Here is a 13,679-nt window from a genome sequence, read left to right on the forward strand (position 1 = left end):
ACAAAACCCGACTAGTGTCCATGAGGACATGGGTTCAATCCTTGGCCTCGCTCATTGGGTTAAGGATCCCATATTGCTGTGAGCTGTAGCTCTGATTCTACCCCTAGCCTGGGAACTTCCATATGCAGGTGGTGCCTTAAAAAAAAAAAGAAAAAAAACAGTAGAAGTTGTGATGAAAGATATTTGGAAGGAGACTGATAGATTCAATGGAAAGAGAGGACTAAACTGTAAGCTGGCTAATTTGCTGAATTGAAAACAGAGAAAGAGACAGTTCTGAAGAGGCTTCCTTGGGTCACAACAATCTCAAACTCTGACCTCAGTTACTATCCCTATTAAGGAGTTTGATTGGACTTCACTGTCAAGCAGATGATCTTGGGAGTTCCCATCGTGGCTCAGCAGTTAGTGAAACTGACTAGCATCCATGAGGACACATGTTCAATCCCTGACCTTGCTCAGTGGGTTAAGGATCTGGCATTGCTGTGAGCTCTGGCATAGGCCAGTGGCTACAGCTCCAATTGGACCCCTAGCCTGGGAAGCTCCATATGCCTCGGGTGTGGCCCTAAAAAAACAAAAAGACCAAATAAAATAAAAAATAAAAATAAAAAAATAAAACAGATGATCTCCTGGGGCATTGTTGAAAACAATAGAGCAATCTAGGAATTTGCAAAGATTCACAAATGGGTGTTGTTAGAGAAAGAGCTAGTCAAAGGGAGACTTGCCCAAACCACTGTCCTCACAAGGTGGTTGTGGGGATGCTCAAGCCTGCACCCCTTGAGGTGCAACATCTGAGGCTTCACACTGTGGAGGGAAGAGGAACTTCACTAAAATAATCCAACCAGTCACTAAAGAAGCAAACAAGAAAATAACAACAACATACCTGGGGAGGGGAGAGCGATCAGTAGCCAGATTTGCTAAAATATACTATCTAAGACACCCAATTTCCAACCACAAAATTACCAAAAAAATGATCCATACATGGAATAGAAGGACTGGATCTAAACTTCTCTCCTAAAAACAACAAAATTCACAAATAAAGGCTGAGCAGTCTCCACCCAAATGGACCGGAAACCTTAAAAAAGATACCCTACTCCAGAAGAAAAAGAGGAGGCCACATCACGAGATAGGAGGGGCGATTTCATGATATAAACAACCCCATTCCTCCAGGGTGGGAAGCTCCACAGACCGAAAACTAACTGGTTCACAGAGACTCACCTACAGGAGTGAGAGTTCTGAGCCCCACATCAAACCCTCAAGTGCAGCAATCTGGCACTGGGAGAAAGAGCCCCTGGAGCATCTGGCATTGAAGGCCAGTGGGGCTTGTGCGCAGGAGCTCCATGGGACTGGGGGAAACGGAGACCCCATTCTTAAAAGGCACACACGGACTTTCACGTGCACTGGGTCCCAGGGCAGAGCAAAGTCTCCATAGGAATGTGGGTCAAACCTGACTGCAATTCTTGGAGGTCATCCTGGGAAAACAGGGGTGAATGTGGCTTGTTGTGAGGGAGGGACATTGAAAGCAAAGCTCTCGGGAATATTCAGCAGCAAGACTTTCTCTGGAGGTGGCCATTTTGGGAAAATCTGGCCCCACCTGTCAGTCAGTGCTGAGAAGCCCTAGGGCAAACAACAATCCAGGTGGGATCACAGCCCCACCCCTCAGTAAACAGGCTACCTAAAGACCCCTCAGGCACACAGCTGCCTCTAATCCCATCCAGAGACTAAGCCCCACGCCCAGAGGAATTAGAATCGGCTCCACCTATCAATGGGCAGGTGTCAGCCCCTCCCATCAGGAAGCCTACAGCAAGCCCCCATACTGACTTCAGCCACAAGGGGGGCAGACACCAGAAGTCAGAGAGGCTACAACTCTATTATCTGTAAAAAGGTCACCAAACCAAAAACCTATAAAAATGAAAAGACAGAGAACTATAACTCAGATGAGGGAGAAAGGAAAAACTCCAGAAAATAAGCTAAGTGATGAGGAGATTCTCAGCCTCCAGGAAAAAGACTTTAGATCGATGATGCTAAAGATGATGCAAGACATTGGAAATAAACAAGAGACAAAGATGGATAACTTACAGGAAACACTGAGCAAAGAGATTCAAGATATAAAACTTAAATAAGAAGAGATGCAAAATACAATAACAGGAAAAAAAATTCACTAGAAGCAGCCAACAGCAGAATACAGGAGGCAGAAGAACGAATAAGTGAGGTGGGGGACAGATAAGTGGAAATTACAGATGCAGAACAGAAAAGAGAAAGAAGATTGAAAACAAATGAAGAGAGTCTCAGAGAACTCTGGGACAATGTTAAACACACCAACATCCGTATTATAGGGGTACCAGAAAGAGAAGAGAGAGAGAAGGAGACAGAAAATATATTCCAAGAGATAACAGCCGAAAACTTCCCTAACATGGGAAAGGAACCACTCACTCAAATCCAGGAAGCACAATGAGTACCATATAAAATAAACCCAAGGAGGAATGCACCGAAACACATATTAATCAAACTAACCAAAATTAAAGACAAAGAGAAAATCTTGAAAGCAGCTAGGGAAAAGAAACAAGTAACATACAAGGGAACCCCAATAAGGTTATCGGCAGATTTTTCAGCAGAAACTCTGCAGGCCAGAAGAGAGTGGCATGATATACTTAAAGTGATGAAAGGAAAAAAACCTCCCACCAAGAGCCCAGCAAGGCTCTCATTCAGATTTGAAGGAGAAATCAAAACCTTCACAGATAAGCAAAAGTTGAGAGAATTCAGCAACACTAAACCAGCCTTACAATAAATACTAAAGGAACTTCTCTAGGCAGAAAAGAAAAGACAGAAACAGGAAACAAAAATTCCGCAAATGACAAGGCTCACCAGTAAAGGTATATATACAGGAAAGATACAAAATCATCCATGCACAATTATACCACCAAAATCAGAAATCATGAGAAGGGGTGGGTACAAATGCAGGACACTGGAGATGAACTTGCAATTAAGAGAACAACAACTTAAAACAATCTCGTATACATATAGACTCTTATATCAAAGCTTCAGAATAACTGCAAACCAAAAAAATCTACAATTTATACACAAACAAGGAATCACTAGAGAAGAAATATATCTCATAGTAAATAAGTGCATAATCCACCATGAAGGGGGTCATTTGACATCATTCTTGGAGTGCTGAAGTCTCCTTAGATCTGATTCTGATTTCCTCTCCATCAAAGAATTTATGATAATTATAATTAAATAATGCCACTGTACAATTAAATAATACAGTTCTACAATTGTATTATTAATAACCATTTCTCTCCATGGTACAATGTAAGATCTATAATGTCTTGTTTATCACATCACCTAGAATGGTATAATGCCTATACTGAAGAATCAATAAGATGTAACAAATTGTAAGGACATATTTATATAGTTACACTGTTTTTTAACCAATTTATGCATTTTCTATTTATTTTCAGAGGGTATATTATTTTTGTTATTCTTGCCAGTTATTATTTTTATTATTCTATAGAAAATATTTAATGGTATATAAGGCTTACTTCTTTATAAATTTTAGCTGCATAATATAAACAATTTTAATATAATGCTAATTTTTAAAGAAAAATCAAAATGTAATAGATAATACTAAATAGTAAAGATGAAAGCCATACAAAATGGAATAAAGTATAGAATAAATTTCCTATTTGTCTCAGCATATTTTCCATTCCACTTCTCCAGAGGGAGTCACTTCATCTCTTTCTTAAGATCCATGATATAATAATCTGTGTGAATGTAACTGTGTTTAAATATATGTATTTTATTCTGTAAAAAAAAATAAAAATAAAATTTCCAAAAAAAAAATGACCCATATACAAGTGAGGGGAAACCCAGAAAACAGACCTGCCTGTGGAAAGCAAATAGACATCGGATTTAACAAAGGCATCAAAGTAGCCATTATAAATATGTTCAAAAACTAAAGAAAACCATGCTTGAAGAAATAAAGGAAGGTATGATGACAACATCTCTGTAAATAGAAATACTAATAAAGAGAATTATAAAAAGATTCAAATGGAAATTCTAGAGTTGCAAAAGATAAAAACTTAAATGAAAAGTTCACTAGAAGAGCTCAACAGTAACTCTGAAATGGCAGAATGGCAGAGGAAAGAATTAGCAAACTTTGAAGACAGATCAAAAAATCTATGCAATCCAAAGAAAGAGAAAAAATAGAATAAAGAAAAATAAGTCAAGCCTCAGGGAACTGTAGGACACCATAAGAGCACCAACATGTGCATGAATAGAAGTTCCAGAAGGAGAGGAGAGAGGAAGTGGAAGAAAAAATTTTGAAGAACAATAAAGCTTAAGACCTCTCAAAATTTGTTGAAAAATAATCCATACTTCCAGGAAGCTCAATTTAAGGTAAATCCAAATAGATCCACAAATAAACACGTGATAGCCAAAGACACAGAGACAATCTTGAAAGCAGCAAGAGAAAAAAGACTCATCACTTACAAGGAATTCCTAATAATATCAAATGCTGACTTCTCATGAGAAACGGTAGAGATCAAACAGCAAAAAGATGACATATTCAGAGTGCTCAAAAAAAAAAAAAAACTAAAAACTGTCAACCAAAAAAATCCTATCCTGTAAAGCTATCTTTCAACAATGAAAACAAAGACATTGCAGTTAAACAAAAACTGAGATTTGTTGTTAGCACACATGCCTTAAAAGAAATACTGGGAGTTCCCGTCATGGCTCAGTGGTAAGGAACTCGACTAGTATCCATGAGGATGTGGGTTTGATCCTTAGCCTCACTCAGTGGGTTAAGAATCCAGTGTGGACGTAAGCTGTGGTGTAGGTCACAGATGTGGCTCAGATCCCATGTTACTGTGGCCGTGGTGTAGGCCAGCAGCTGTAGCTCAAATCTGACCCCTAACCTGAAAGCAAGTGACCACTAATGAAAAAACAATGAGTCAAGATAATTATGTAATTATAAGACAGTATAATAAGACATCTTTTTTTCCTCCTTTCTTCCCAACTAATTTAAAAGCAATGGTATAGTATAATATGAATATAATGTATTGGGGGCTGATAATACATAGAAATGTAATGTATTTGACAGCAATAGCACAAAAGAGGTAGGTGGGAACAAAGCTGTATTGGGCTAAGGAAATAAATGGATGGTAACGCGAAACCACAGTAACAAATGAAGAGCAATGAAGATGATTATTGAGAAGATTAAGATAACAAAAAATATATATATTCTCCCTTTTCTTCTCTCAAATTCTTTAAAAGACATAAATTATATAATCATTGTAACCATGCATTTTTAGGTTTGTAACATTTATGTGTAATGTGCGTAACAATAGCACAAAAGGGTGAAAATAGAATAGAACAAAATAGAGGAAATACCATATGATATCACTTATATGCATAATTTTTTAAAATGATACAACCTACTAAACAGAAACAGAATCACAGACATAGAAAACAAACTTATGGTTAACAAAGGGGAAAGGAGGAGAGAGATAAATTGGAGATTTGGCATATAGTACACACTACTATGTATAAAATAGATAACCAACAAGGACCTACTGTATAGCACAGGGAACTATATTCAATATCTTGTGTTAACCATAATGGAAAAGAATCGGGAAAGTGTATATATATACACACACATACACACATATGTAAATAATATACATGTATGTATCATATACATACATATATATGTATCACTTTGCTATACATCTGAAAGATTGTAAATCAGCTATACTTCAATTAAAAAACAAGAATCGAAAAACATTAGAGAAAATCAGTGAATCCAGAAGTTGGTTCTTGGAAGAGATCAACAAAAGTGACAATTTTATCTAGACTGACCAGTAAAAAAAAGAGAGAAGACTCAAATCACTAGAATCAGAAAGAAAACAGGGGACATTATAACTGACCCTACAGAGAGAAAAATGATTATACCTGCTGTGAAGAGCTTCCAAATGCCCGCAACCAGAGTGCAGGTCAAACTGGCAGTCATGTCTTCTGGCTGATTTTCCCCAACACTATCTATCCATTGCTAAGGTCAAATTACTTCAAGTCATTTATTTTCATTTTTTTTAAATTTCAAATTTAGAGAAAAGTTGCGAGACCAATACAAAGAGCTCCTGTTTATTTTAACCAGCTCTCCCACTGTTAACACTCTATGGCAAGTATGTGGTATGTGCCTTATTGTGGTTTTTCTGTGTGTACCTATTACCATTTCTTCTAAATCATTTGACAGTAAATGCAGACTTGATGTCCTATTCCCCTCTTAATACTTTAGTGTGTGTTTCCTGACAGGTGTGTGTGTTTTTTGTTTGTTTGTTTTTTTCTGTTGTTGTTTTTGTTGTTTTTTTGCCATTTCTTGGGCCGCTCCCACGACATATGGAGGTTCCCAGGTGAGGGGTCAAATTGGGGCTATAGCCACCGGCCTACGCCAGAGCCGCAGCAATGCAGGATCCGAGCCTCATCTACAATCTACACCACAGCTCACAGCAATGCCGGATCCTTAACCCACTGAGCAAGGCCAGGGATTGAACCCACAACCTCATGGTTCCTAGTCGGATTCGTTAACCACTGAGCCACAACGGGAACTCCAGTGTGTGTTTTCTTGATGCCCCATTCCCCTCTTAATACTTCGGCTAGGGTTCCTCATACATAACCTAGCACAACCATCAGAATCAGGAAATTAACACTGACTCATTTCACATTTCATAGATTGCCCCCAATAAGGTCAATTATAGATCTGGATTCCGTGTATGCCTTTACTTTCCTTTGATCTGGAGCAGTTCTTCAGTCTGTCTTTGTCTTTCATGACCTTGACATTTTTGAAGAGTACAGAGAAGTTACTGTGTAAAATGCCAGTTTGGGTTTGTCTCATATTTCCTCGTGATTTATTCAGTTTTGGCAGAAACATGTCTTTATGTTCCTCTTGGTACATTACATCATGAGTCCTATGACACTGGCTTGTTCCATTAGTAATGACATTATCCCACCTGCCAAGATTCTTGATTGTCAAGATAAGTAACAATGAAATTTATTTATTTATTTATTTATTTATTTATTTATTTATTTTTGGTCTTTTTGTCTTTTTAGAGCCCACCCATGGCATATGGAGGTTCCCAGGCTGGGGGTCAAATCAGAGCTGCAGCGGCTGGCCTAGGCCACAGCCACAGCAAGGAAGGATCCAAGCCGTGGCTGTGACCTACACCACAGCTCACGCAATGCTAGATCCTTGACCCATTGAGCGAGGCTAGGGATCGAACCCGAGTCCTCATGGATGCTAGTCAGGTTTGCTGACCACGAGCCACAACGACGACGACAGGGAACTCCGAAATTTATTAATTGATATTAAATTAAGTATCTTGTGGGGATAGACTTTGCGACTAAAATTACCTTTATTGGGGGCACCCTACTGTAAGGTAACACTTTCCATTTTCCCTTATTTATTAATTTGTTATTTATATGAATTCATGGATTCTAAGTTATTCAATGGGTTATAATCTATTATTGTCATTATTTGTTTTAGTACTCAAATTGCCCCAGATTTCACCATTGGGAGTCACTTTGAACCGTTTTTATTGTTGTTGTTGTTGTTGTTTGTTTGTTTTCCTTTTTAGGGCCGCCCCTGGGGCATATGGAGGTTCCCAGGCCAGGGCTCCAATCAGAGCTTCAGCTGCCGGCCTACACCACAGCTCATGGCAAGGCCAGATCCTTAAGCCACTGAGTGAGGCCAGGATACTAGTCGGGCTTGTTACTGCTGAGCCACAAGGGGAACTTCCAAAATCACTGTTCTGATTGAACTCTCTATTTTCTCTTCTCTCAGCCACAACCTCTTCCCGGATCTTCAGTATCCATTCTCAGCCAAGTGATGAGGGTGGGATGGACCCTACATCAGCCCCAAGGGCGTGGCCTGACTAGGCTTATGCCAATCAGTGTATCCCATGCACCCCCCAACTGCCCCGGACACAGTGATTGGTTCAAGATGAGCACCTGACCCACTGAAGGGTGAGAACTGGGGAGATCGCTCATGGAGCTTCTGTGAAAGAAGCTTCCTTTCTCGTACAAAGGAACTACTGAGAGAGAGCCTACCAAAGAACTAACTGTCCCTCTCTCTCCCTCTCTCTCTCTCTCTCCTGATGAGACACTGGAAAAATGTAAAGTTTCACCTTGATGCAGGCATTTCTGCTGCGGAGAAAGAAGCTAGCCTGAGGTCAGTTTCAGTATACAGAATGGGGAAAAACAGAGAGAATGGCAGGGAAACAGGACTGGAGCTCTGGTGACACCGCAGCTTCTGGATAACTCTGTGCCAATAGCTATCTGTGGACTGGTTAATGATTTGAGCCAATGAATTGCCTTTTTTAATTATGCCCGAATGAGCTAAGACTTCTGTTGCTTGCAACCAAAAGTATCCTAAATAATACATCCCCACCCACAAGACAGCAAAAGACTGTCAGCTGAGAGAAGCAAACAGATAAGTTTCTGTTCCTTATAACCAAAGGAATTCTAACCATAACTGTGCTGGCCTCCCTGTGCTGGTCTGAGAGCTTTGGGGGGTATATTGACGGTGTACCCGAGCCTCTTGGAGTAGTGTGTGGCTCAACAAGTATTTCATGACTGTATGAGAGTTGCTAAGGTCGTCTTGTTCACCACTAAATCTCCCGTATCTATAATGGTGTGTGGACATCCAGCAAACATTTATTGAAAGAATTCATGAGTCATCCGAGCGTGCTCCTCTCCTCAAACCCACCAAAGAGAAAGAAGCCGAGGCAAAAAAATCTTGCATGACATTTAATTCTCCTGAGAGGGGAGGGCGGTGGCAGGAGTTAGGTGAGAGAAACAAGAGGGCAGACCCTGGATTTAGGAGGCAAGGAACCGGCCGAGGGTGCTGGAGTTTCTGTGCTTCTTCTCCATGGTGGGGTCAGGGGACGCGGGGGCTCAGATGAGACCTGGCATGGAGAGAAGAGCCAGTAGTGGGCAGGTATGGGGGGTTTCCAGGGGCAACAAGGACCACCTGTCCCTGTTCTTCACACCTGGAATCCCATCCTGGAAGCCAGTCAGGGGCCTGGGCCTGTTGCTAGTCTTTGAAGATAAAAGCCACAGGCAGGAGTTCCCATCGTGGCGCAGTGGAAATGAATCCAACTAGGAACCATGAGGTGGCAGGTTCCATCCCTAGCCTTGGTCAGTGGGTGAAGGATCTGGCATTGCCATGAGCTGTGGAGTAGGTCCCAGAAGAGGCTCAGATGCCGAGTTGCTGTGGCTCTGGCATAAGCCAGCAGCTACAGCTCCGGTTCGACCCCTACCTAGCCTGGGAACCTCCATATGCCATGGGTACGGCCCTGAAAAGACTAAGTAAATAAATAAATATAAAAGCCACAGGCTCCAAGGACAGAAAATGGTGAGGACCTTCCACTAAGGGGCAGACCCCAGCTCTCCCAGCATCAAAGCATCAGTGAGGGCTGGATGAGCTGCCAGGAGCCATCATGGGGGTCCCTTCCTGGCCCCACCTCCTGCAGCTGCAACCTGAAATCTCCAGGCACAGCCTAGGCAGCCCCAGAGGAAGACACCAGCAGAGCCCCACCCCACCCCAGAGATTCCCCCAGCCTGGCTCTCAGGCCCCTAGTGGCATGGAGAAGGATGTGACCTCGGCTCCCATCCCCAAGGACCTGTGCTGGGCCGGGGGACTGGAGTTTAATCAGGGTTCTGATGTCTCTTGAGTATATCAGTCTGAGCCCATTTGCTTGGTGTCACCCTCTTTGTACATGACCATCTTGTTCAATCCTCATTCCAACCTCAGAAACAGGGATTACTGTCCTCCATTCACAGATGAAGAAACTGAAGCTCAGAGAAGTTAAGATACTTGTGCAAGGTCACACAGCCAAGGAGAAATGGGGACCTGATTTGCCTCAAGATTGCTTGGGGGCCGGGGGGAGCTCTTATGAGTTTTTCTCAAACATCTCTAGCCAAAGCCCACCTACCCAGCTGCTCCCCACTTTCCCATGTTGAGAGTAGGGGGAAAGGACATGATGTGAGCGAGGCACACAAATGTGCTAAGTACATCCCACTTTTCAGGTTGCTGTTTATGAAGTTCTCTCTGACAGGTGTATTTTGTATTGTTAAACCTTGTCACATGGGCTGAGGAAGGCTGTCCAGGAATGTCACCTCTGCACTCACCTGTCTTCTCTTTACAGATCTTGATGTCCACACAGATAGCCTGGGGTTTCTTCCCAGTCAGGATGTCCTTGGAGATGCGACGGAGAAAGGTCCTCATGATCTTCTTGCACACACCTCTCAGTATCTTCATCTTGTCACACACCCGGGAGGCTGCCTGGGTGACAGTGTCCTGGAGCGGCAGAGACATGGCAGGACACGGGTACCAGGTGAGCCCTGCCCGGCGAGGCCTCTCTGCAGGGCCCAGCAGCTTTGGGGCCCTGGGCAAGTCTGGCAATGAAAGTGTTGGGGACAAGGAACTGGTGCCAGGTGGCCACGGGGGCAGAGACTGGAGAACAGGGCTCAGCTCCCCACTCTCCGCCCCCCCTCCCTGAGCCTGGCTAGTAGAAGCTCATGACAGGACAATGGCCCTGCCAGGTCTCAGTACAGCTGGCCCCTGTCTTCTGTGTGGAGAGTGGTGCTCATGGCCTCCAGACCCACTTTAAAGGCTCTACCTGCATTGCTTCCTGGGTTCAGGGTCTGGCTGTGGGCTCCACCCACAGGGGGTGTGTGGGAAGGTTAGAAGGGGATCCGGGCTTGGAGCCTCAGGGCATTTGATTTTGAAATATCTTTACTGCCATCCCAGTGGAGCGGGATAAAACTGAGTACCTCGGGCTGAGAGTGGAGATGCTGAAGAGGTTGGGGGAACAGAAGAGAGGGAGAGGTGAGTGAAAAAATGTTTCTTGTAACGTTACATCCTCTTGTTAATCATTCACTCAGAGCTAAGTACCTCCCACTTTTCAGGTCGATTGAAAGGCTTGGGTAACTTGCAAGGTTATCCATCCCATTCCACAGACAGGAAAACTGAAGCTCAGAAAGGGTTAATGACTTGCCCAAGCCATACAGCTAGAAAGTGGCAGATCTGGGGAGTTCCTGTTGTGGCTCAGCGGAAACGAATCCAACTAGGAACCATGAGGTTGTGAGTTCGATCCTGGCCCCGATCAGCGGGTTAAGGATACAGCCTTGCCGTGAGCTGGGGTAGGTCGCAGAGGCATCTCAGATCCAGCGTTGCTGCGGCTGTGGTGTAGGCTGGCAGCTATAGCTCTGATTTGCCCCCTAGCCTGTGAACCTCCATATGCCGTGGGTGAGGCCCTAAAAAAATAAATAAAAATAAAATAGAATAAAATGCATTATTGAGATTTAAAAAAAAAAAAAAGAAAGAAAGTGGCAGATCTGGGACTTAGCAGTCCTCATGGGTACTAGTCAGGTTCATTACTACTGAGCCACAATGGGAACTCCTGTTCTGTCGATTTCTGCTGTACAGCAAAATGACCCAGTCATACATCTATACATATTCTCGTGTTATCTTCCGTCATGTTCCTGTTCCATCACAAGTTATTGGACATAGTTCCCTGTGCCATACAGCAGGACCTCGGGGTCTCTCCATTCTAATTGTAACAGCCTTTGAAAATTTGATGGAAACTACACACCCTTCCTCCCCCTTTCACAGGCCCAGAGTGTCACAAGTTCCAAGGATTCTCTGAAGTCCATCTGCTGACCAGAGAGGGGCCCACAGACACCCCCAACCCGTGCCCCCAGCCAGTAGCTCTGGGGCAGCACCTGTTCTGGGGCCCCGGGTCCCGCCCATTTCCCCCACCAGCGGGCAGAAAGCTCCACCAGCCCCCAGCCTCACCTCGTTGGGCTGTGGTCCCACCATGTCCTCCAGCTTCTGGATTATCTTCCGACAAGACTCACAGATGAGGCCCAGCTCCTCTCTTTGGAGCAGCTGGTCACCCTGTCAGGAAAGGAGGCCCCTCAAGGTGGTCTCTCAGACACCCAGCCTTGGAAAGGTGCCGGGAAGGGGCCCTTGGGTGCTTTCAAGGCCAGCTGGATCATTATGGTCTTTCTGTCCCTAAGGACCTGAACCAGGCTAGCTGGCCCCTGCCCACTTTCCTGCTAGTCTTAGAGGGGCTGGAGACCCCAGGACCTGTCCCCACACCCACAACACCTTTTCAAGCCCAGTACCTCTTCTGTTCTCTGGTCAGATTTCAAAGGATGCTCTTGCAGAGGCAAACTAATGTGCCCCCCCAGCACGCCCCCTGCCCCGCCAGGCATGAGCATGAACCAGCATCTTCAGCACCCAGCCCTGCCTTCCTCCCCCAGACCATGAGAGATCTCCAGCCCTCACCCCTGGGGCTGCCTCGGAGGAGAGGAAGGAGAGGGACCACGGGAGGTGAGCAGGGAGCCAGCCAAGTACCTGGGGGTCCTCCGGGGCCAGGTTCTGGCAGAACTGCTCTCCGTCGCATGGGTGGGCCCTTGCCAGGGCAGAGTGCTCAGGGGTCAGACCGGAAAAGGCCAGCCCTGGGAAAGAAAGAGCATTAGCACTCCCATCCCCGAGGGCAGAGGGGGAGGAAAAGTCAGTTCTCTCAGCCAGCAGAGCGCCCGGATGGAGCAGATGGAGCAGATGGAGCGGGGCAGGGATGCGGCCTCGTGAGGAATCCGGGAGGCCCCCAGCCCTACTCTGCCCTGGGGCTGCAATGAACCCCTGTCAGTGAGAAGACTTGCTCTCAGTTCCTTGGAGAGTAGGAAAGAAAGAACCCCAATCACCACCCTCATACCCCCTTTCTATCTGTCTCTCTTTCTGTCTGTCTGTCTCTGTCTCTCTCTCTCTGTCTCTCTGTCTCACTCTGTCTCTGTCTCTCTGTCTGTCTCTGTCTCTCTCTCTGTCTCTCTGTCTCTGTCTCTCTCTCTGTCTCTCTGTCTCTCTGTCTCAGTCCCTTTCTGTCTGTCTCTCTGTCTCTCTCTCTCACATGCACACACACATTTGGGGGGTTGTCTGAAAGGAAATTTCCATCCTCTCCTTTCTAGAGACCGTCTTTCTTTTTCTCTTTCCTTCTAAGAAACCCCCTCACATCAGGTGGCGCAGCCCACTCTCCCTTCCAGAAGGGTCCTTACTCTGAGCTAAGCCCTCGGAGCTTACAGTGACCCCAGGCCCCGGGAGAGAGGAGTGGGGTGGGGAGTAGGAATCGAGTCTAGAACAGAGAGGTCCCCATTCGCTCATAAGCCCTGTCACCATCCTGACCAGTGGGACCCAGAAGCAGCATCAGGCCCACTGATGAGGGTCCATGACCTTCATGACCCAGATGAAGAGTCAGAGGCCCAGGGAGAGAAGGGGGGACCCAGGCCACACAGTGTGACCAGAGGGTCAGGATCAGAACCCGGTTGGGGCTCACGGCCTTCCCACCAGCTGTCTCTCCCCATCGGCCAGGTCACTGACAGGCTGGGCTGAAGCTGGCGAGGGCCTGGGGGGCCTGGGGTCCACCAAGCCTGAGAAAGCTGGGCTGGCAGGAGGAGCTGTCAGGATCTACCCCAAGGGGAACGTCCTTACCTGGGGTGCCCAGGAGCACCAAGGTGAGGAGCAGGACAGCCCAGGAGGTCATGGTGGGGAAGCTGCCAAGGCTTCTCCACACCCACTTTTATGGAGGCTGGGGACCAGGCAGCCACCTCCCTGTGTCACTGGG

General features: G+C 45.3%; 1 protein-coding gene across 1 annotated transcript; it reads right to left on the bottom strand.

Annotated features, from left to right (window-relative positions):
- On the bottom strand, positions 8,891–13,598 carry GNLY (granulysin). The gene is made up of 5 exons (NM_001278755.1): positions 13,547–13,598; positions 12,416–12,519; positions 11,852–11,953; positions 10,183–10,351; positions 8,891–8,957 (listed from the first exon to the last, which is right to left on the bottom strand). Exons 1-5 carry the CDS (start codon positions 13,596–13,598, stop codon positions 8,947–8,949), a joined length of 438 nt encoding a protein of 145 aa, NP_001265684.1. The 3' UTR covers positions 8,891–8,946.

This window comes from Sus scrofa, chromosome 3, assembly GCF_000003025.6.
Source record: "Sus scrofa isolate TJ Tabasco breed Duroc chromosome 3, Sscrofa11.1, whole genome shotgun sequence".
Classification (NCBI taxonomy): Eukaryota; Metazoa; Chordata; class Mammalia; order Artiodactyla; family Suidae; genus Sus; species Sus scrofa.